Here is a 21,063-nt window from a genome sequence, read left to right as displayed (position 1 = left end):
CCTCTCTCTCTCACGCGCGCACAAGCACGCATGCACGCACACAAACACGCGCGCACATTGCTCCGCGGTGCTGCCCCTTGCAGGTGACGTGTTGTGAGAGCAGGCGATGCACGGTGAGAAAGTCACGGTGACAAGTCTCATATGCATACAACAGCACGTGCCTGGCACTCAATTAGGACTCAAAACGTTATTTGAAAGACTGTATTTATTTGGCTCCAACAGTACAGTCATATGAAATGTTTTGAAATAAGGTGTGCAGAAGTTAACTTGGATGATCAATAATTTGTTGTAAAAAGGAGTGATACAAATACAGATTGAAAAAAAAAAACATACCACAACAGAAAAATACAAGGAATACAATACAAAAGCCATGACTGACAATGCTGTTCTGATGTTGGAATAGCTTAGATATCAACTTTGAATGGCTGGTCTGGAGCTTAAATCATTATTCAGGTATGAAGCTGAAGGCAAGATGAAGACTGGTAAATAGTACGCTTATTACAGGGGGATTCAGTGTGACAGACAAATGCATCTGCTATTTAAGAACATAATTAAGTGTGATGATCAGTGATGGCTGATGTCAAATGATTCAAGAGCAGGTCAATCAACCAAAGCCTTAACTGTAAATCATGTTCAAACACAGTTTGCATCACTGTGTGCCAAAACAAACATATGTGACTGATGCTTTTAAATTGTCTTTTTTTCCCTTTTGAATCAATACGCCTGCAAAATGTATATGGGGATTCTTAAGTATCAATATATTAAGTACTGGGAAGGAATTAAGTCAGGAATTAAACCAGTCTTGGTGCTGATGCTGAACTGTATTTTGATATACTTTCCTCACAAAAACGATATGATATCACAACCAACCAAAAAACATTGAACAAAGGTCAAATCAAATAGAAATAAGAGTTAGCTGCGCGTCACTGAAGATACGGCCGGTGTTTTGTACTTTGATGGTGCTGTACATAAAAAAAGATTAGAAATAAGAAGACGGAAAATGAAACAGTAGGCCTAGACTAATGTGAAACTTGCCAATAAATCTGAGTATGTGATTATGGAGAAAACTGAGGCAGAAATAAATCAAACAGCATAGCCTCAGTTATGCACAGAAGCGCTAAATTTACAATTGGTAACTCAAACATCAATAATGCATATCAGTTTGTATTATTTTTCCTTTCATCTTAATCTGATAGTAATTTGTTGTTATTTTAAGATGCATTCTGATGCTGCATACATCAACCAAAGTATAAATTGCACTTTTTGTAAAATGAGCACACAATGCACAATGATAATCCACTTTACATACTGTACTGCATAACAAATTACATTCAATACAAAGAGAAAGAGAAAGAAAAGGAGAGAGCGAGAGAAAGAGAGAGAGAAATAAACATCTCATTTACTTTAGCTGACCAGGTACAGTGAAGCCCATCAATACTTTCTTGTGATATGAATACTGTTTGACATACTGTAGGCTAAATAAATCAAAATAGCCTACTGTATGGAAATGTGTGTCAGGGTAAGGCTTGGATTTTGGGCATTTGTGAACATAGTTACTGTAAGATGGTGGATGCATCAGTTTGATCATGAAGAGAAGCTTCCTACTGTTTGTGATGTTACTAGTGTAATGCCTTAGGACAGAAGCAGCAGACACAGGGGTCAGGGCCGTAGGAATGCCTGTTAGAAACCAAATATGCCTTATTTAAAGAAATAAAAATACAAAAATAAATTATGTACCACTTAAAATAGTGAGACAAATACAAAAGTGTATGCACAAAATGATTTCAACTGTTACAAAAGCAATAAAGTCATATCTGCTGTCTTGTGGTTGCAATGGGTAGGAAATACCCACATAGCGTCTGCAAACATCTAAAGCAGATAGCACCATGATGAACACCAGAACATTTAATCTAAACCTAACTATTATTCACACACACTTAACTTACGTTATAAGAGAGCGGATAGCCTTGTAATGGAGTGGTCAAATGTGCCACAAACCAACAGCACCTCTATGGAAATAAGCCTTTAAGATATCTTACTATGACTTATTCAGGAGAACTCTTTGAATCTTTGAATTAATTTCCATAATTCATCTAACTTTTTTTTTTTTTTTTTTTGGGGGGGGGGCATTATCGACATTTTGAAATGATTAATGAACCAGTATTTTATCCAATTTGCTATGGAATGTGAAGTAACTGATCACCAAGCAAAATTCTGGATGACTAATGGAAGAGTTGTCAATTCATCAGTTTCGAACTACATGTGATATACGTGGAGCCTAATCCATGCAATACACTGCTCCATCTAGGTAGAGACGAGTAGGAGAGAATGTTGAATGTGGGACATGATCTGGTTGAGGTTTCGTTTACTGAATTAGAAAATTCCAACCATGTACTGCATGAGAGAGTGGATATCATCCAGGCATATGACTAGCACAATGTACCCAGCAGTTTAAACTGGTCAAAATGTCAGAAAGCTTATATAGTCCTACGAATGAACATTGCGTCATTGATATCAAAGAAACACCATCCATGCAGGTAGGTGAGGACAAGCAGTCCCGCCCTGCCCGCCTGTCACGAACGCGTGCTATCGTAACGAGTGTCCACAACCATGTGATCAGCTGTGGACATAAGCGACTCTATTATGTGACTGACTCTCGTCAGCTGTGCAATCAGACAGAAGTGACGTCCGTGAACCGACTCCCATTCCCTTTTTCACTATTAAACACAACACGTTCAGATGAAGCCTCTTATTGTGTGCATGCGGCGTTGACACCCATTAATATTAACTCTCAAAGACATATTCACAATGTCGCGCAAATGTAAATGTGTTATTTGATATTTACACGAATGACTGAGGCTGCCATTTGGCACCAAAAACACCACTCCAACGATTCAAAGCATGATAAAGAGTTGTACATTTTTGATAAAGGAATGAATAACAAAAGCTAGAGGCACCAAAGGTTATTTATACACTGTCAAAAATAAACCATTACAAGTAAGAACAGTAAGTAAGTAAAACCTCAAATAAAAAAAAAACTTTCAGCGCTCTGTGTCCCATTTAATCTCCATAGAGACCAATGATTGGCAGGAGAGATGATTGGCTATACTCCCCGCCATGGCCCGCCCCCTGCTCTGAGGGATCCCAAGCAGGCCGGTCCAATCCAAAGTCCTTGTTGTCAGCCTTGCTCGTTTCCGAGTGGCTGCGCACAGTGCAGTGAGCTCCCCGCCCTCTCCATCTCTGTCCAGTGACCAGCGGTCTGGGAGGCGACGCCCACAACAGGCAGTGGGGCGGGGCCCCAGGACCACCTCAGTGACCTGCAGCTACTGTACCCACTGACCTCACCACAATAAAGAAAATCAACCTGGACTTCCTGGGGGAACTACTTTTCAAGCCACCAGCCATGGCGTGACTCCCTTGGGAAGATTTAAAGACAAACAAAGAAAAGAAAAGATATTTAGAGAACTCTGGGTTTGCTTTGTTTTTTTAGTGAGATTGACAGCGAGTTAGTGTTGCTGTTTGTTTTTTTTGCAATAGCCATAAAATTCATACCACACAACAATGACATATGTATGTACAATACATATAAATATATAATTTTGCAATAGTCTTCATGCGTTTTCTTTGCGGGACAGGGGGGCTAATGTTTTGTTTGGGATGGAGTCTTTTTTTTAGTAGAATGGTGTGAATGGATGGTGAGCTCGAGACGAAAAACACAAAAAAAAACACCTATACAGCGTCTGGTGTTAAGAGCCAGTCCAGATCCCTCCAAAAAGCCTCCTTCCTGTCCTCCTCCTCCAACTCCTCCTCTTCCTGTCAGCGTGCTCTGACCCTCATCAGGCCAGGACAGTGCGGTCTTTAGACAGGGTAGTTTGGCCATGCAAAGACAGGGACAAGTTCTGTGGCCGCAGGGCCAAAAGTCTGAATTCCACAATGCACGAGTGAGAGTGACACACGCTTCCACACGGCGAGGTGAGTTGAAGCAGCTATGGCGTGGAACCCTGGCATGGAACCCTGGTGTGGAACCTTTCTTTTTTTCCCCCATTTTACACTGATCTCTTTACTTTTATATTTTTTCCATTAAAAAAACAACTATAAATACCATAAAAGAAGCATTATTTACAAACTCCATGCGTTTTGGATTAGATTGATCACTGCAAAAAAGAGGAGACAGAGAGATAGAGAGAGATAGAAAAAGAGATGAGGTAAGAGAGACATGGGATGACATCATTTTGAGGTTTTACAACGTGAAATAGTTCACAAACCACTCACAAGATGTTGTGAGGTGACAGTTAAATATCCAATCCATGCATAAGCATTTTCTGCCAAGGCAAAGCTAAAATACACACCAGCAAACATTAGCTGTGTAAACATGTGTCTGTGTGAGTGTGAGTGTGTGGTGTCCAATGACTTAACATGGGTCATATATGACCCAGAATCCGTACCTTCTGCCAGCATCCAGGCATTGGTAGTCCGTCTGGGCCCTGGGGTGAATGAAGGGGAACATGGGAAGAGACATCTAATTAGTGACACAAAATGGTACTTTTATTTTCTACACATTATTACAAACTATATTTGTAGTTCTAAATTATTTCAAAATGTTCAACCTCCCAAACAGAACGGATGTACAACAAAATCTTAGAAAACAAATGGATGCATATCAACCATAGTTTCATTTATAGACACAATAATTTGTTCATGGAGGTTTATGAAGGATATGTACTTAATTGTGTTATGAATGTTATAAATAGGTCATTAACAACTCTTTGGGTCATCAATTTTGTGTTTGTTAAGCTAAATTACTTCAAATCCTTTATAAACCCCCAATGGAAAGACATTCCTGTTTTCAATCAATATGATACAATAAAATGCAATGCAATATGGGACTCAAACTTCACAGCGGTCATTTTTAAAAGCTCAATTAATTCTCAGTCATGCAGGTGTCACACAGCTAAATTAATCTCATCATGCAGTGGTATCTGATCCTTCATATAAAGCATTTTACTACGCTAGGTTAGTTTACTTCCTAATCCTACGTTATCAGCTCTCTAACTAAAGCATCACATTCAGATTAGACGGACTAATAATCTATCTGAACAGATCCCACACTTACTATTACTGAATCAGCTCCATGCATTACACAATGTCCGTTATCACCGCCAACAACACTCCTCCCAAAACAATGAGCAGCTAATGTTAAGGCTGACAGCACACCGTACGTATGTCCCGGGGCAGTGACTGATTTGAAAGCGTCACTGCTTGTTGATGGTCTGGCCCAATTGGTACAAATATAGAAAGTTGGAAAAGGGTTAAAAGAGTCGAGATCGGGTCAGTGCTTCCAGTCCGGGAGAAACAGCTTTCCAACGTTAGAGTAAATTAAGGGTCTTGAGGAGTTATAAAGAGAGAATTGGGTAGTCCATTAAAAGGGAGGGCAGCTGCTTAAGGTGTCTGCACACATTTATTGAAGATATTAAAGGGATTAGGGAGATTCAGTTAAAGGTTGGTTTTTAAAGGACATATAAAATGACATATCAAAGGACGGTATTATTAAACACTTTTCACGTGACTATTTTATGTGTATGTTTTTACATATGAGAGGCATTCGTAGTACATAGACATGTGCTGCATTTCACTAAATGATGTGTCTGGAGGGGGCTGCTTGCAACAGTTAGTCAGGATGAAGTGTCTTTTGTGTCAAGTGTCTTTTGTAATGTAATAATGCAAATCGCATTTAAGGCTAATTTATAGGAAGACGCCAGCTTTTGGGAAAATTTACTTATTTGCTATCTTCCACAGAGTCAGATAAGAATATACATAACCTTCTCTGTGTGTGCTGTAGGAAGCATTGAGACCTGTTAGAGCCATTAGCTTAGGCTAATGTTTCAAGTCCACTTTCAGTGATTGAGCTAAGCTAGGCTAACGGCTCTAACTGGTCTCCTTGCTTCCTACTGCACGCACAAAGAGAAGGGTATGTATCTTCTTATCCGACTCTTGGGAAGATGGCAAATAAGCTTATTTACCCCAAAAGTTGTTGTGTTCCTTTAACATAAAAATTCAAATGGAATGTGTAGCGATAGAGAGTCCGGTCTGAGAACCATGCGATGAACGTGTGACTTCAAGAGACAGTGAGTGTGGTGGAGGAGCAGGAGGGCCAGTTCTCATGCTTTGAGGCCATGCGTGCGCGGGGGGTGAGGAAAGCGGGGTGGTGGTGGCTCCAAAATGGCCGCTCGGCTCCATCGGAGCAGCGGAGGCCAGGCGTCAGCGCGTGCATGCATGGGTGAAGGAAGAGAGAGAGAGAGAGAGAGATACTGTACCAATTGGCACGGGGCATCCAGCCCGTCCAGACCAGGCTGCCCTGGCTCCCCCTTCTCACCCTTAAAGCCCCGGAAACCCTGTTTGTGAAGACGACCTGGGAGCGTTACTGGTACAAAGGTTGGGGAGGGGGGTAAGGGGGAGTGGGGGGGGGGGGGGGCGCGTCGGAGTGGAGGGGGGTGGGGGGGGGCGGGGAGAGCCACCCTGGGGGCCTAGTGACACCGTGATTTAGCCCCGTCATCTCTAATATCGAAGAGACAATTTCCTCTTGGCTTGAGAAGCTATTCACTTGTGACACATTCTTTTGTCTTTTGGGGGAATTCAAGCGGTTGAATTCTGTGGTTCAGTTTGCCGTCTGCATCGTTAACGGAACACATTTGACCAGATAAGAGGAGTGTGACTGGCTCAGCTTTTTTAAGCGCTAAGCTCGGGTCAGGTGTGGGCTAGCTCAGGGCTTCCGGTTGCCAGGTTGGCCGCGGGGAGGCTCCCCCACCCCCCGTTTGGGGGCCTCTGTCGTACGTGGCTGGGGAGGGGGGTGGTTTCCAGCTCGTAGCTGGGACATACCAATGGGCAGGGTGCATCTAATCCAGGGGCACCCTGTTCTCCTTTCTCCCCCTTGGGCCCTTTTTTGCCCTTCTTTCCCTTTTCCCCCTGTGGATACAATGGTTCGGTCAGGTCAATCATTTTAGCTCTTACAGATGAAGAAAGGTCAAGATATCCTCTGACCCCAACTAGAGTGACCATTGTGGTTCTTCTGGTGTGACTAATTACATGTATTAGAAGCATTCTACTACTATTTCCACCACTATCGCAATGCTGAACAAATAGCTTTAAAATAGTTTTAAAAGAATGTAACGTTTGTTGTTCTCTGGCGGACTTTAAATGAAGCTCATTGGCTGAACATCTGTGGCCCTATTGGCTAAATAGTAATCAAGAACACAGGCCTACTTCTCCTTTAAGAGCAGAACACCCTTGAAGGTGTAAACAGTGTAAACAATGATAACAACAAGCTGCTTTCACAATAACTGTATCAATTATTACACTTCAATCATTATTACACTTCACTATACATTGTGAATGATAGACACAGCACTGTGTAGCAGTGTGTGCTAATATAATTTCATTACAAAATGCTTAGAGCTGGTTTGCGAACGTATGCCCTGGTCCAAAATGATGACCACTCGGTCACAACCGGGTCAGTCCACAATGGTCACAGTGGTCAGGTCAGGTCATTAGGGTGGACACCGCAAATGGAGAGACAGATTAGAGGGAGGATCTATAGCCCACATAGGGATGGACTGCATAGTTAATGTTAGATAGGGAAGGGACACCAGAAGGGGGGAATGTGAGCGGGAGATCCGGAACATTCCTCACAGACAGAGGAAGGAGAGAAAGGGAGGGATGGCTAGTGGAGAACAGAGGAGAGAACTGGGAGGGAACGAGGGAGGTCAAGGGCACAAGGGAAGAGAAAGAGTAGCAGGAGAAAAAAAATCCCCCAGGGGCACAGAGCACCCCCTCCCCCAAACCCATTCAACAAGACACACCCCCAACCCATTCAACAAGACACCCTCCCCTCAACCCATTCAACAAGACACACCCCCAACCCATTCAACAACACCCCCCCCAACCCATTCAACAAGACACACACCCCTCAATCCATTCAACAACACACACCCCAACCCATTCAACAAGACACACCCCCAACCCTTTCAACAAGACACACGCACCCTCAACCCATTCAACAAGACACCCCCCCAACCCATTCAACAAGACACACACCCCATCATCCTAATCAACAAGACACACTCATCAACCCATTTAACAAGACACACACCTCCTTAACCCATTCAACAAGACACTTACCCATCACCCTAATGAACAAGACACACACCCCCTCAACCCATTCAACAAGACACACACCCCATCACCCTAATCAACAAGACACACCCCCCCTCAACCCATTCAACAAGAAACCACAGAAACTGCATCCCTGACATCCTATGTCACAGCACATCGCTGGTTGAGCTGACGTTTAGTTCATAAATGGTGACCTGTCATTTTATTTGATTTCAATAGGTTTTTATCTGGTGGGATACAGTTTCCTTAAAAAAATCGAACACTAATAATAAGGATGCATAGTATACTAAGACACAACGGTTACAGGCCATTTCACACGGCCAGATTCACAAGTGAGGTACACGACTAGTCAAAGAGAACAGCGTGGGGTGTTAAAGGGATTGTGGGATGTTAAAGGGATGATGCTCATGCATGGAACCCAGATAAAACAACACAAAAGTGAGTTGCTGTCTGTTGTCAATGGACTGACTCTCAATTTAATTTCGGTGTCGTTTGTCACATTGATATCCACTAGGATAAAGTAGGGACATGGTTTCAAATCGTCTTGGGAGGCCTCAAAATGTGCTTTGATTGAAATGATTTGGATTGATGAGATGATGAATTATTCAATGGAGAACAAAAGTTGGAATTTGAGAGAATTGAGAAATTTTGTGACCTAAAACAGCAATCAAGTTGGGCTCAAGTTCACACCTTGTTTGACAGAATGTATAATCCATCTAGACTGTATGTTTTACTTCCGCATATTGCAGACTGAAATGACCACGGAGTAGCAGGATACAAAGATCTGAACCTTAAAGTGAACTAACTACACTGAGTATCCCTACATGTATAAATTAGATTCATCAGGCTTCATAACTTTAGTATGTGCACCACATTCAATCAAAGTGTTTCTCATTTAAATTAAAACCTCCCTCGAAAGATAGAAATCCACTTGGCAGACACAATTCTCTCAGCGCTCATCGTCCATTGACACCAGTTGTGCTCTGTAAGTTTTATGGGGGTTTGGCGTTGGTCATTCTCGGTTGCAGGGCGTCTAGATCTACCTTTTCTCCTCTCTCCCCCAAATCGCCTTTTTCTCCCCTTAAGCCTGGCACACCCTGTAAAATACAACTCTGGTTCATTCTGCTGGCCTTGGGGGAGGGGAGGGGGTGGTCTGATGACCTCAGAGCACCTACCATCCTCTCTCACTACCACACCTCTATATACGCCGGGGTAAGAGCAGAGCAGGGGAGTGGCAGAGTGAAAGAGGGAGATAGACAGGTAGAATGCAAGATGATGTTTTGCAACATGTAGTTGTGAGTACGTAGGAAAGGCTATCTCTGCCATGTTGACATCAGCATCCATATTATATTTCCACAATATACTTTGAGAAGAGTTGAAAAATTAAAATCCAGTGAACAAAGAATGAATAGAAAATAAGAGTTTGATATTTTGCACATAATGATGGTGACAGAAAGAACCAAGCGGTATGACTCACGTCCAGGCCGGGTGTTCCAGCAGCCCCCTGGAAACACAGGCAGGAAAACCCAGCGTGAGCCCTTTCTTCCTCCAGACGGATACATCATAAACTAGTATGAGCTAGCAAAGCCACTGTTCTGTTCAGAAACATCCAAACTGACGGGTGTTCCATAGTGTGTGTGTGTGTGTGTGTGTGTGTGTGTGTGTGTGTACTCACAGGAAGGCCGTAGGGACCCCTGGGGCCAGGGTCACCTGGAGATCCTTTCTCTCCCTGAAACAAAGTTCTAGTTTATTAAAGGAACAAACTGCATGAGGTTTACACAGGATGAATTACATGCCCTTTATAATACACGTGTTTAAAAGACAGTACATTAAACAAGCATTTTGATTGAGCAGTCTGCTCAGATAGGAGATGGTAGAGTTCCTATAGTTTTCATGGCCTGGAGCCGACTGGCCTGCCTGGTACTACAGCCAGACACAATCACACATGTTAGGGGGGTTCTCTGAGATGGGAGTTTTGGACATGTTGAGCATAACTCCGAGACAGGAGTTATGCAACAAAAATAGTTTAAATCAGACCTCCGCCCATGAATGCATTTCATGGCTCTGTGTGTGCGCACGTACGTGCGAGCGGGACATGTTTGGTATTGCTGCGTTCATTAGGTCGAGAGCTTTACGCCAGTCTAAACCCCGCGCCTCTGTGACCTTCCCATATCGAGATATTTCGCTCCTGAGCCCAAAGTCCAAAAGACCCACCCCGTGATTCAGATCCACTTCAAAATGTAACGGGTTGTAAGTTGGCCCATGCTCCACCCCTCCACCGAGTTTAATGAAAAGTAGTCTGGTAGTTCTTGTGTAATTCTAGTCCAAAAAATGAAGGTGGATGTGGAGGTGAATGTCCGGCCGTGTGTGGGCGGCTCCTGGATCCGCCCCCTGATTCAGATCTGCTCCAAAATGTAATGGGTTTTTGGTTCTAAGTTGGCCTATGCTACACCCTTCCACCAACCAAGTTTCATAAAAATCGGTCCGGTCGTTTTTTTGTGTAATCCTGCTAATGGACGGACAAACGGACGGAAAGACAAATACACACACGCCACCGAAAACGTTACCTCTCGCCCTGCGCTGTCGCTGGGGCGGAGTTAGTGAAGAGTTTAGCGGTGTTGCGGCTAGCTACTGTACTGTGGCTAGAAGCTTCAGCGCCACGCTTATGTGTGCAGCTGCACGCTCTGTAAGACGCTCTTAAGCTCCATTCTAAGCTGGTGAGTTTGAGACTTACGATGTCGCCTTTGGGCCCGGCTGGACCTGAGGGACCTGCAGGACCGTCCGTGCCCTGCGGAGAGGAGGAGGAGACGGGGGTTAGCTCCGCCCTCAGGGGGACACACCAGCCTGGGCATCATACAGGTAGGACTGATCCTCTTCCAGTTAAAAACACACTTTCCTGCTTTGCTTCCATTTCTTGGTTTCAAAAGCTAATAACAGTGTACAACCAATCAATATCATCAATACCTGTTCTCAATTATGTAAGATGAGCTCTAATTTCAGCTTCCATGTTTACAAGATTAGATGCTAGTTTGAAGAGCACATGGTTCTAAATAGCGTGAAAATATAATTGACTGAGTGGCTTCTGTATGGCTTCAAAAAACCATGTAGACCTAGGCCTACGAGTCACACGAGTCAGTGAACACAAGAGACAATAAATTACAACACTGAGGACACAGTTAATGTATGAGTGAGTGTTAATGTTGTTAATGGAACTCAAAATGGCTGCTATCCTATCGCTAGTTTCAGCTAGCACAAGTAGTAGATGGTTTGTACTGTACTGTGCTGTACGATGAGGAACCTTGCCGCAGATCTGGAGGCTAGCTAAGCTAGCATAACCTCACAGTAAAAAAAAAAAAATGTTACCAATGCCTTGGCTACACTACTAATTCTTGTTCCTGCTTTTCTATCTAAGGGTAGTGTAGAGTTTGCACTTTTAAACATGGCTGCTGGCTTCAGGGGGAGGTGTGTTACCACTGCATCGCCTTTCCTGGGGGACAGCCTGAGCAGAAAACCTCGTGGAGCTATGAGTACCAGGTCAAGGGAGGAAGGGCTGGGAAAGTTGGGGGGGGGGGGCAGGGGGGGGAGGTGGAGCTGCTTGGTCACGTGACACTCACCCTAATTCCAGGCTTGCCGTCCAAGCCAGAGGCGCCCTGGGCCGTTATGGAGGTATGAGTGACATGAACAAGGCGGTATTAGTACAAGATGAACACAGTGAAAACGGACACTTAATCGTCGTTATTTTGACAAGGGGGTGGGGTTTCGCCGGGAAGTGGGCGGGACACAGAGGAGAGACACAGCGAAGGAGACAGACAGGGAGACACACACACACACATACATACACACACACACACACACACAAAAAAACACACACACATATATATATATATATACACTGGTGCATAAATGCACACACAAGGACCCGACCGCTGGGAGGGAAAGCAGAAAATAGGTGTTTGGACAGAAGTTGGGAGGGGGGGAGGGGGAGGGGGTATCCCAGGATGCACCGCTGCGTGTGGTACTTACGGGGAGGCCCAGGGGTCCGCGGTCCCCCTTGTGCCCCGGCTCCCCACGCACGCCCTTCACGCCATGCGACCCAGCCTCCCCCTACAGGGGGCGACAGAGAGGGGCAGGGTGGTTCAGGAGCAGGAGGGGGGCATGTTGCAAGCTCAACAGCTGGACTGGGTTTAGTTGGAATTCTCTGACATTTTTGATGTGATTGATGGGTGAACTTCTTCTTTCACCCATACAATGACGTCAGACCCATCAAAAAGGGTTGGGCTGAGGCCTTACAGTCCACTGCTGGAGAGGGACCTGCCGATGGCAGCATGTCACTGAGAGGGTTAGCCTACTGTGGATCACTTATTAACCCTAACCCTTTATATGAATCAGCTACATGTAGTAATTTTAAATGAGCTGTTGTCGTTTAACTTCCAGGGAGATTTACCTTTGGTCCGGGGAAGCCATGAGGACCCTGAAAAACAGATTCAAGACAAATTGAGTGTTCCTCTTTTGTTGTCTGCACAATGTAGTTGAGTTGGAGGGGTCAAGGGTCATGGGGTTCAACGGTGCGGTCCAGGTGCCTCGGAAGTTGGACTTTCCAAGTTCCCCCACAGAAATGTCATCTGGAACGCAACCTCCCATGTGTACCTAGTGCTACAGAGTTCGTATGCCTGAACTATCACATAGCGTGTTGTTATCAACTTGGCTAGAACTGGTATTGATAACAAAGATCAGGTTTTGGCCTTGTTTTTTCTGAAACGCGGTCAGCTCAGGTGTGTCACCTGGGTCATTCCTCCCATAGGACTAGCCTACCTACCGGTCACCACATTCCTTTTCTTTTACGTAAATATTGTCACGGTGGCTTGTTTTTCTCCTTTATTGGATAAACAAATGACTAAAATGCAAAAGGAGAGGCCACGGTAGTTTCATATACAGGCCTTCACTGGTGCAGAGGCAGCTGTGAAACCCACACCGATGATCTTATCTGAGGAGACTAAATAACTTGAGTTTTACAGGGCTTCTGTTTACTTATAGTGGTTTATACACTCAGTTGCCAGTTCATTACGCTTAGAGAAACAGTCCGGCAATAAATCCCCCTTCATAATTGTTATATTGTTCAGTTTATGTTCAGTTCTCCTACATTTATATTTACATTTATTGTCCAATAGAAGCTCAAATGGGTTAACTGTTTTTTTTTGCTTCCGTCGTGAAAATTAGGGGTAGGATCAGTACATTCTCCCCCCTTTTCTTTCTGTAAAGCACATTGTGTTGCCTTTGTGTATGAAATGCGCTATATAAATAAAGTTTGATTTGATTTGAGTTTGATTATGTCGAAACAATTTAAGAGAGGTGGCGATTCAACCGTATGATCATTTTGGAGGATGTAGCTTGTGGTGCTGTTTAACTGAATATTGAATTAAGCACTGAAGTGTCAGCCTGGCCTCGTTAGCTGAAATGGGGTGGCCTCGTTATCTGAAACACCTGTCAGTTACAACACAATACAATTCCACAGCACCACAAACTACAGCCTCTAAAATAAACACATCGCTGAATCTCAAAATTAGTTTCAACAAAATACAGAATATTATAACCTTTGTGAATGTATTGCAGGACTATGTGTGTTAGACTGCATTCGTTTGAGCTCAGTGTTCTGAACAAACTTGCAACTGAATGTATAGGCAAGCGAAGTCACGGAACAACATGCTGGAGACACATTGGTATACGGCTCCATAAACACACGGGTCACACCTTGCTTTGCCGTCCACTTTGAAGTGACTTTCCCATGTAAAATAACACACAGCTGGAACCACATGTAGACGGCAATACACATGCACAATTCTGACGCTCGCTGTCGAAGGTGTATCACAAGGAACATTATCTAAAAGATAGCAACACAAATCTACGAATCTGTCTCGAGACAGCCAATTTTGTTTGGGACAGAGATTATATACGATCTAGATATATATACGAACTAGATATGAGATTATACTATAACGAGTACTTCCGATTAAGCAATCTGATTGGTCGGCATGTGCGGTATATGCGGATATATCAATGCGGTATATCTTGCTTCTCCCTTTGACTGTGCTACTGAAAGACCAGCCAGTCCAGTGTGACTGGCACTGTTATGTGTACTCCACGTTGCGTAATATCAGAGATGACCAAGGTGCAGAGAACAACTCAACAACAGAGTTAGGGTTTAGGGTTAGGTGTACATTAGTGTAAGACTGGACATTGCTTAGCTGACTCCTAAAGGAACATAGACCCCCTAAGCTGGCTATGACTCGTTTAATTACAGATGATGAAATCAGCTCCCCACATCCCAGTCTCGACGTCAAGCGCTGTTGTTTTGTTAGAGCAGTCATAATCTGAGTACCCAGAAGCTCTCGCTGCAGAAAGAACTTCTGGGAATCAAGCCATGATATTCGCGGACACCAATGAGAATCCTATCGGATTTTCAACCGGATGCTGATTGGCTCGCACAGATAGTGGGGCTGTGTGGAGAGGCTGATTCGGCCTCTGATTGGTCACTGACCGCAGATTTCCACATTTCAAGTATCGCTAACGAGTCCTGCACTCTAAACGAGCTGTCAGTAGCATATCTGGCACACGAGGTGAGATTTACTTGAACTTTCTTCCACATTTACTTTTACTTCACTGAGGTTTTTATTACACAAATGGCAAAATGTATTACTTAAATAAGTTTTTCATTTAATGCCGACTATACGCTCCTGATGAAATATGTTAAATGCAGCTGGATTTGAAAGGTAGCCGAATGTGCTGGCTCCACAACTCTGGCCACGTTTTGTGGCGCTTGACCCCAGACTAGTGATCTCTCCGCAGGGGAACTCACCATGGGTCCTGGGGGTCCGTGGGGCCCCACAGCTCCGGGGGGCCCGATGATCTGTGTGATGGACAGAGAGAGAGACATGTCTGACTAAGAAACAACAAACTGGTTTTTAAGTAAACCTTCTACATGATAGTTGAAAGACGTATGTTGAAAGGGTGTTGTAGAGTTTGTGTTAGCCTGGTTGTGTTTAAGAGCTCTGCGGTGGCTTACGGAGGTGCCCAATGGACCGGTTGGGCCTGAATCCCCCTTGTCCCCTTTCAGCCCGTTCACGCCCTGGGGAGGAAAACACACAGTCAGCTATGGTGTGCCGTCTACTCCCTTATACACAGTAGTTGAGTCACAAGCATGTATTGGTAATGTCATCTTCGCATAGCACGTGTCAACTTTCAAAAGAATGTTCACCAGTGGAGTGAAGTGAATCCCATTGTTCTGAACCAGGTAACGCGCGTTGAGCGCACATGAAAGATTACTGTAAATTATCCACAACTCACAAACACTCTTTAGGTGCCACCGGATTCTGTATCCACATGCCTTGCGTTTCGATGTCAACAAAATGACATGTTCACTGACTACTGTACAGTATGTGGCCTTACCAGAAAATGACTAAGCCATGTAACGATATTAATGAGCAATAAATCCCGGTGTGGATGTCGGCTGGATTCCCTATCACTAGGGCACAATCCTCCTTAGGGCAGTGCCTCGTGAGGGTGTGTCCTATATAGGCCACACTGTCATGCGCTTTCACTCGTGAATAAATCGCCTCCCAACGCAAGCTACGCGAGCAACTCGACGCAACTGAACCACAACGCAACCACAATTCCGTTCGGCAACGCATGATGCCACTCCATTCAAAGTGAATGTGAGGCACCGCCATAAGGACGATTGCGCCCTAACGCCCTGTAACGTGTCAGCTGTGGGTCGGATAGTGGTTGTGGTGTGGATGTCGGCTGTGGGGTGGATAGTGGTCGTGGTGTGGATGTCGGCTGTGGGTCGGATAGTGGTCGTGGTGTGGATGTCAGCTGTGGGTCGTATAGTGGTTGTGGTGTGGATGTCGGCTGTGGGGTGGATAGTGGTCGTGGTGTGGATGTCGGCTGTGGGTCGGATAGTGGTTGTGGTGTGGATGTCAGCTGTGGGTCGTATAGTGGTTGTGGTGTGGATGTCGGCTGTGGGGTGGATATTGGTTGTGGTGTGGATGTCGGCTGTGGGGTGGATATTGGTCGTGGATTGGATGTCGGCTGTGGGTCGGATAGTGGTTGTAGTGTGGATGTCGACTGTGGGTCGGATAGTGGTTGTGGTGTGGATGTCGGCTGTGGGGTGGATAGTGGTTGTGGTGTGGATGTCGGCTGTGGGGTGGATAGTGGTCGTGGTGTGGATGTCGGCTGTAAGTCGTATAGTGGTTGTGGTGTGGATGTCGGCTGTGGGTCGTATAGTGGTTGTGGTGTGGATATCGGCTGTGGGGTTGATATTGGTTTTGGTGTGGATGTCGGTTGTGGGGTGGTTGTTGGTTGTGGTGTGGGTCTTGGTTATGGTGTGGATTCTTACTGGTAAGCCTGGTAGGCCGGTGGCTCCCTTGTCCCCATAAGTGCCAGGGACTCCCATGTCACCTTTAGAGCCCTTGTACCCCTGGACAGAATGTTGGAGGGAAAAGTTATACTTTATACTTCTGAGCATGGACCAACAACATAGCCTCTGAGAATCTTATATGATATTGATTGGTTTTGATTGCGGAATGTCAGTTTTTGGGTACATGGAGCTGAATCTGAACACATATTTGACCTCTCATGAAAATCTTTCATCAACACAAACACAAAAGTGGTCTAGGACTGTGGAGCTAGGATAGGAGTCTGAGCAATGAGATTGAGAGAGTGTGTTGGGTCAACTAACTCACCCTTTCTCCATCCAGTCCTGGGAGGCCTGGCATACCCTGGTCACCCTGAAACCCAGAACATGACCCCATGTTTAGGAACACAAAAACAAGAGAACCCAGAAGATGCCCTGGTCTTAGGAACACAAGAACACTAGAACCTGGAAGATGGCCAGGTCTTAGGAACACAAGAACACTAGAACCCAGAAGATGCCCAGGTCTTAGGAACACAAGAACACTAGAACCTGGAAGATGCCCAGGTCTTAGGAACACAAGAACACTAGAACCTGGAAGATGCCCAGGTCTTAGGAACACAAGAACACTAGAACCCAGAAGATGCCCTGCTCTTTGGAGCACAAGAACACTAGAACCTGGAAGATGCCCTGGTTTTAGGAATGCAGGAACCCTTGCACATAATCATAGCACATGTATAGCAATAAACATGTGGTGACAAAGGTAGGTTATACAATAGCGAGTTCCAACCGCGCATTGTGATTGGCCAAGAGGCATGAGCCGTGCCAATAACTACAATATACCAACGGTATAAATCACTCTGCTTTGATACAATGTGGTTGCCTATAACTATTTCGGATTGCGGATGTCTAAATTGAATACAAACCATATTTTCCCAAAACGACAGTGCAGTGCTGTTGTATAAAAGCAACAACACACTCAAGCTTTATCATGATCATTGGCACAGCTGTGCAGGGCACTGCGCTTCGAGTGTGCTGTTGCTTAATTAAATGCCAATGGTCCAAAACCTAGGGACAAAGGAACAGTGATGAAAAGACTGGTTACCTTGAGCCCCTGTGGCCCCACAGGTCCGGGCGGCCCGGGCGGACCCTGGATTCACAGGAGACACAATTTCACCATCGCAGTCGTACTGTAAACATGCCAACATGCAACAAGATGGGAGCTCCCCAATTCCATTTCCTTTCGGTTCAGTCAACTCAGGAAGGGAATACACATCGAATTAACGTCTACGTAGAAAAAATAACTAGCTGCTTCCTCTTGGTCTTCCTGAATTGAGGTATAACAGAACCGTACTGTGATTCACCGCCATGCGCACAGGGGTACGCGTCACGTCTGAGGGCCAGAGGTGGAGGGCTGCCAGACACAACCCCACCCAGGGCAGGAGGCACACAAGGGCAATGTGGGTCAGCATCAACTGGTGCCTACTGCAGCCTGAGATTCTGATCTGATTGAATGGTTTTGGACAACTTGGATCACTTAATGCTCCAGAGTGTTGTTCAATCTTTAAGTTGGCAAACAAATAAGTTAGATATACCTGTGTAGTGTGTGTTCTAGGGGTGTGACGATACACTCATCTCAAGATACGATACACAATATTTGTTTCACAATATCGATACGATACGATATTATAACTTTTTTTTATTTTTTTTATTTTTTTTACAAAACTTGAATGATGAATATATGACTGGAAAAAGAAGTGTTTTTTTATTAGTAAAACACAAAATGCAAAACAATGCTGTTACAGTATTTGTATATAGTTCTATTTTCTAATGTTTGTATAGTGCTTTTCTGGGTACCCAAAGTCGCTTTATAGAAATATACAGTATATGTATACTGTATATATTTATATATACGTTGTTGTTGTTGTTTTTTTACCACAAGACAGTTTTTCATCTCGATGATGCATATCGTCACGTTTTTATATCACAATATCTCGTGGCGCGATATCACATCCCACCGCTACTATGTAAACAATGAGATGGAAATCTTACGTCCTCCCAAAAGATTGTTTTCTCTCTGTATACCGTGAGGGTGTTCTAGAACTCTTCACCGACATCCCTGATGAGACTTGTCTGAACACTCCTGCTATGCTCCTTAACATTACAGCAGCAAAAACCCGTCAGACCTGACTTACACATATAATGCACTCAACATTGTCCAAGACGCTTTTAAGTCACATCATGGAGGAGTTACAGTATGTCACATAATATGTGTTAGGAAAATGAGAGAGAGAGAGAGAGAGGGGGGTGAGAGACAGAGGGGGGAGAGAGAGAGTGAGAGAGAAGGGGGGATAGAGAGAGAGGTAGAGGGGGGAGAGAGGGAGAGGGGGAGAGAGAAAGAGGGAGAGAGTGAAAGAGAGAGAAAAAAGCAAGAGTTTTAGATTGAGAGAGAGGGAGAGAGAGAGAGGGAGAGAGAGAGAGAGGAAGAGAGAGAGAGAGAGAGAGAGAGAGAGGAAGAGAGAGAGAGCAGGGCTGGGCTCATGCTGAGATGCATCAGTCACACACACACAGCACATAAACACAGACAGAGTAGGGCGTTGAATTACCGTCACTGTAATAGTGGTAATCTTCTGCTGGGCATGGTGCAGGGGAGGAGGCGAGACATAGTATCATGGGTTATGCACCAAATACACCTGAGTCGACAGCTCTACTGTTCTGTACTGTACTGTACGCCAGCCCCGCCCCCCTCCTCACGACGACGCCCCCTTCCCAGTAGCTAGCATGTCTAGCCTAGTCTGACGGAGGAGGTACTGGTTTGAACAGTGCTGATTATCTGAAAGCACTGTGCACTTGTGCACGGGGCGACAGCTGGCCATAGGTTAAAGGAAAATGCTCGTTTTTGACAACCTGGACCTTATTTACGACATATTATAAGAAGTTTGACTCACCGAGATCACTTTTGTGTTGTTCGGAGGCCTGTAGAAGAAATTTAAAATCCAGCGCGAGCCAGTATATCCATGTAATGGCGGCGGACGGGGCAACGGGAATGCAGTTTCTCAAAATCCATTTTCGGCCGCTAAACGGTTGTTTTCATCAATCAGATTGGATGAATCGACAGTTGAGATTCCTCAACGCGAGGCATTGTTTCGGTTTTCAAATACGGGGTCTGTAGCCTCTGTAATATGATCTTTACACGCCTTTCCCCACTTGCTCCAGCACGCATGCGCACAGGCCAGCGCGCAGACTGGCTATTCTCCGGCTCACATTCTCTGCGCTACGATCGTTGTTGGTGCCGAGAATATTGTCGTCGTCATTCGTCAGCAACAATCCGATCGTAGCGCAGAGAATGTGAGCCGGAGAATAGCCAGTCTGCGTGCTGGCCTGTGCGCATGCGTGCTGGAGCAAGTGGGGAAAGGCGTAAAGATCATATTACAGAGGCTACAGACCCCGTATTTGAAAACCGAAACAATACCTCGCGTTGAGGAATCTCAACTGTCGATTCATCCAATCTGATTGATGAAAACAACCGTTTAGCGGCCGAAAATGGATTTTGAGAAACTGCATTCCCGTTGCCCCGTCCGCCGCCATTACATGGATATACTGGCTCGCGCTAGATTTTAAATTTCTTCTACAGGCCTCCGAACAACACAAAAGTGATCTCGGTGAGTCAAACTTCTTATAATATGTCGTAAATAAGGTCCAGGTTGTCAAAAACGAGCATTTTCCTTTAAGGAAGAACTGAATGAATAATCATGAATATTAAGTACTACTGTACATCAAAGAGATCTCTCCGGAATGCTGTATTAAGTTATCAATGTAGGCCATACGGAACGGTTTAAGTGGAGGTGAATGAAATGAGTTCGGGGCTTTACTGGCTAAGCTAAGGATGCAGTGCGAAAGCTGTCGCGTCTATATCTACTATTCCAGATCCTCTTTCATACTGCACCTTTGCTGCTACTGTCTACAAAGAGTCATAACACATATAAGTAAAAACGGTCAACATTTCCTTTTTCTTTTTGATTCTTAAAAGGCTTCTTCTGACCTGCAAGGCCTCCTGGATGTTTCCGTTGTAGTCGATGATCTCAGTGGCTCCTTGGTCACCTTTCTGTCCAGGGGGGCCCTGCGGAGGGAAGACACTTGTGATTAGAGTGTTTCATTTTAAAAACAAGTTCACCAAAGTTCATACTGTAGGTGATCAAATAAAGGCCTTCCATCAAACGTCATTCTAGTTGACAGATTTAAAAGATCAACTCTTATCTATGTGGACTTTATCCTCTCCGGACAAATGTAGATAGATAGATTGATTGATTGATTGATAGGTACTGTATTCTGGAGGGGGCAATTGTTGTAAATGTACTATAGGGGTGGGGAACATTGAAATAGCAGACCTATGTCATTAATCTCCAAAGTCATAATTTGCAAGGTGAATTAATAAACATGTTCTGATGATTTGTTCTCTTTGTTTGCATGCCTGGCAGCGTTGGGCA

General features: G+C 44.6%; 1 protein-coding gene across 1 annotated transcript in view; it reads right to left on the bottom strand.

Annotated features, from left to right (window-relative positions):
- Nucleotides 1-214: 214 nt before the first annotated feature.
- The window catches only part of LOC311320420 (uncharacterized protein), a gene marked incomplete at its 5' end in the record, with an annotated part of 161,291 nt that continues 140,442 nt past the window's right edge, over nucleotides 215-21,063 (bottom strand). Inside the window, 18 exons of the mRNA XM_084452154.1 lie at nucleotides 215-3,416; nucleotides 4,446-4,484; nucleotides 6,315-6,392; nucleotides 6,877-6,963; nucleotides 9,213-9,266; nucleotides 9,647-9,673; nucleotides 9,845-9,898; nucleotides 10,904-10,957; nucleotides 11,784-11,819; nucleotides 12,193-12,273; nucleotides 12,614-12,640; nucleotides 15,023-15,073; nucleotides 15,230-15,292; nucleotides 16,562-16,642; nucleotides 16,908-16,952; nucleotides 17,682-17,726; nucleotides 19,183-19,206; nucleotides 20,619-20,696. Of these exons, the coding sequence (XP_084308280.1) occupies nucleotides 3,390-3,416; nucleotides 4,446-4,484; nucleotides 6,315-6,392; nucleotides 6,877-6,963; nucleotides 9,213-9,266; nucleotides 9,647-9,673; nucleotides 9,845-9,898; nucleotides 10,904-10,957; nucleotides 11,784-11,819; nucleotides 12,193-12,273; nucleotides 12,614-12,640; nucleotides 15,023-15,073; nucleotides 15,230-15,292; nucleotides 16,562-16,642; nucleotides 16,908-16,952; nucleotides 17,682-17,726; nucleotides 19,183-19,206; nucleotides 20,619-20,696 (951 nt within the window). The 3' untranslated portion in view covers nucleotides 215-3,389. The remainder of the gene's footprint in view (nucleotides 3,417-4,445; nucleotides 4,485-6,314; nucleotides 6,393-6,876; nucleotides 6,964-9,212; nucleotides 9,267-9,646; nucleotides 9,674-9,844; nucleotides 9,899-10,903; nucleotides 10,958-11,783; nucleotides 11,820-12,192; nucleotides 12,274-12,613; nucleotides 12,641-15,022; nucleotides 15,074-15,229; nucleotides 15,293-16,561; nucleotides 16,643-16,907; nucleotides 16,953-17,681; nucleotides 17,727-19,182; nucleotides 19,207-20,618; nucleotides 20,697-21,063) is intronic.

This window comes from Borostomias antarcticus (genome assembly GCF_949987555.1).
Source record: "Borostomias antarcticus genome assembly, chromosome: 17".
Lineage (NCBI taxonomy): Eukaryota > Metazoa > Chordata > Actinopteri > Stomiiformes > Stomiidae > Borostomias > Borostomias antarcticus.
Note: the sequence above shows the minus strand (reverse complement) of the source record. Positions and strands in the feature narration are given on the sequence as shown.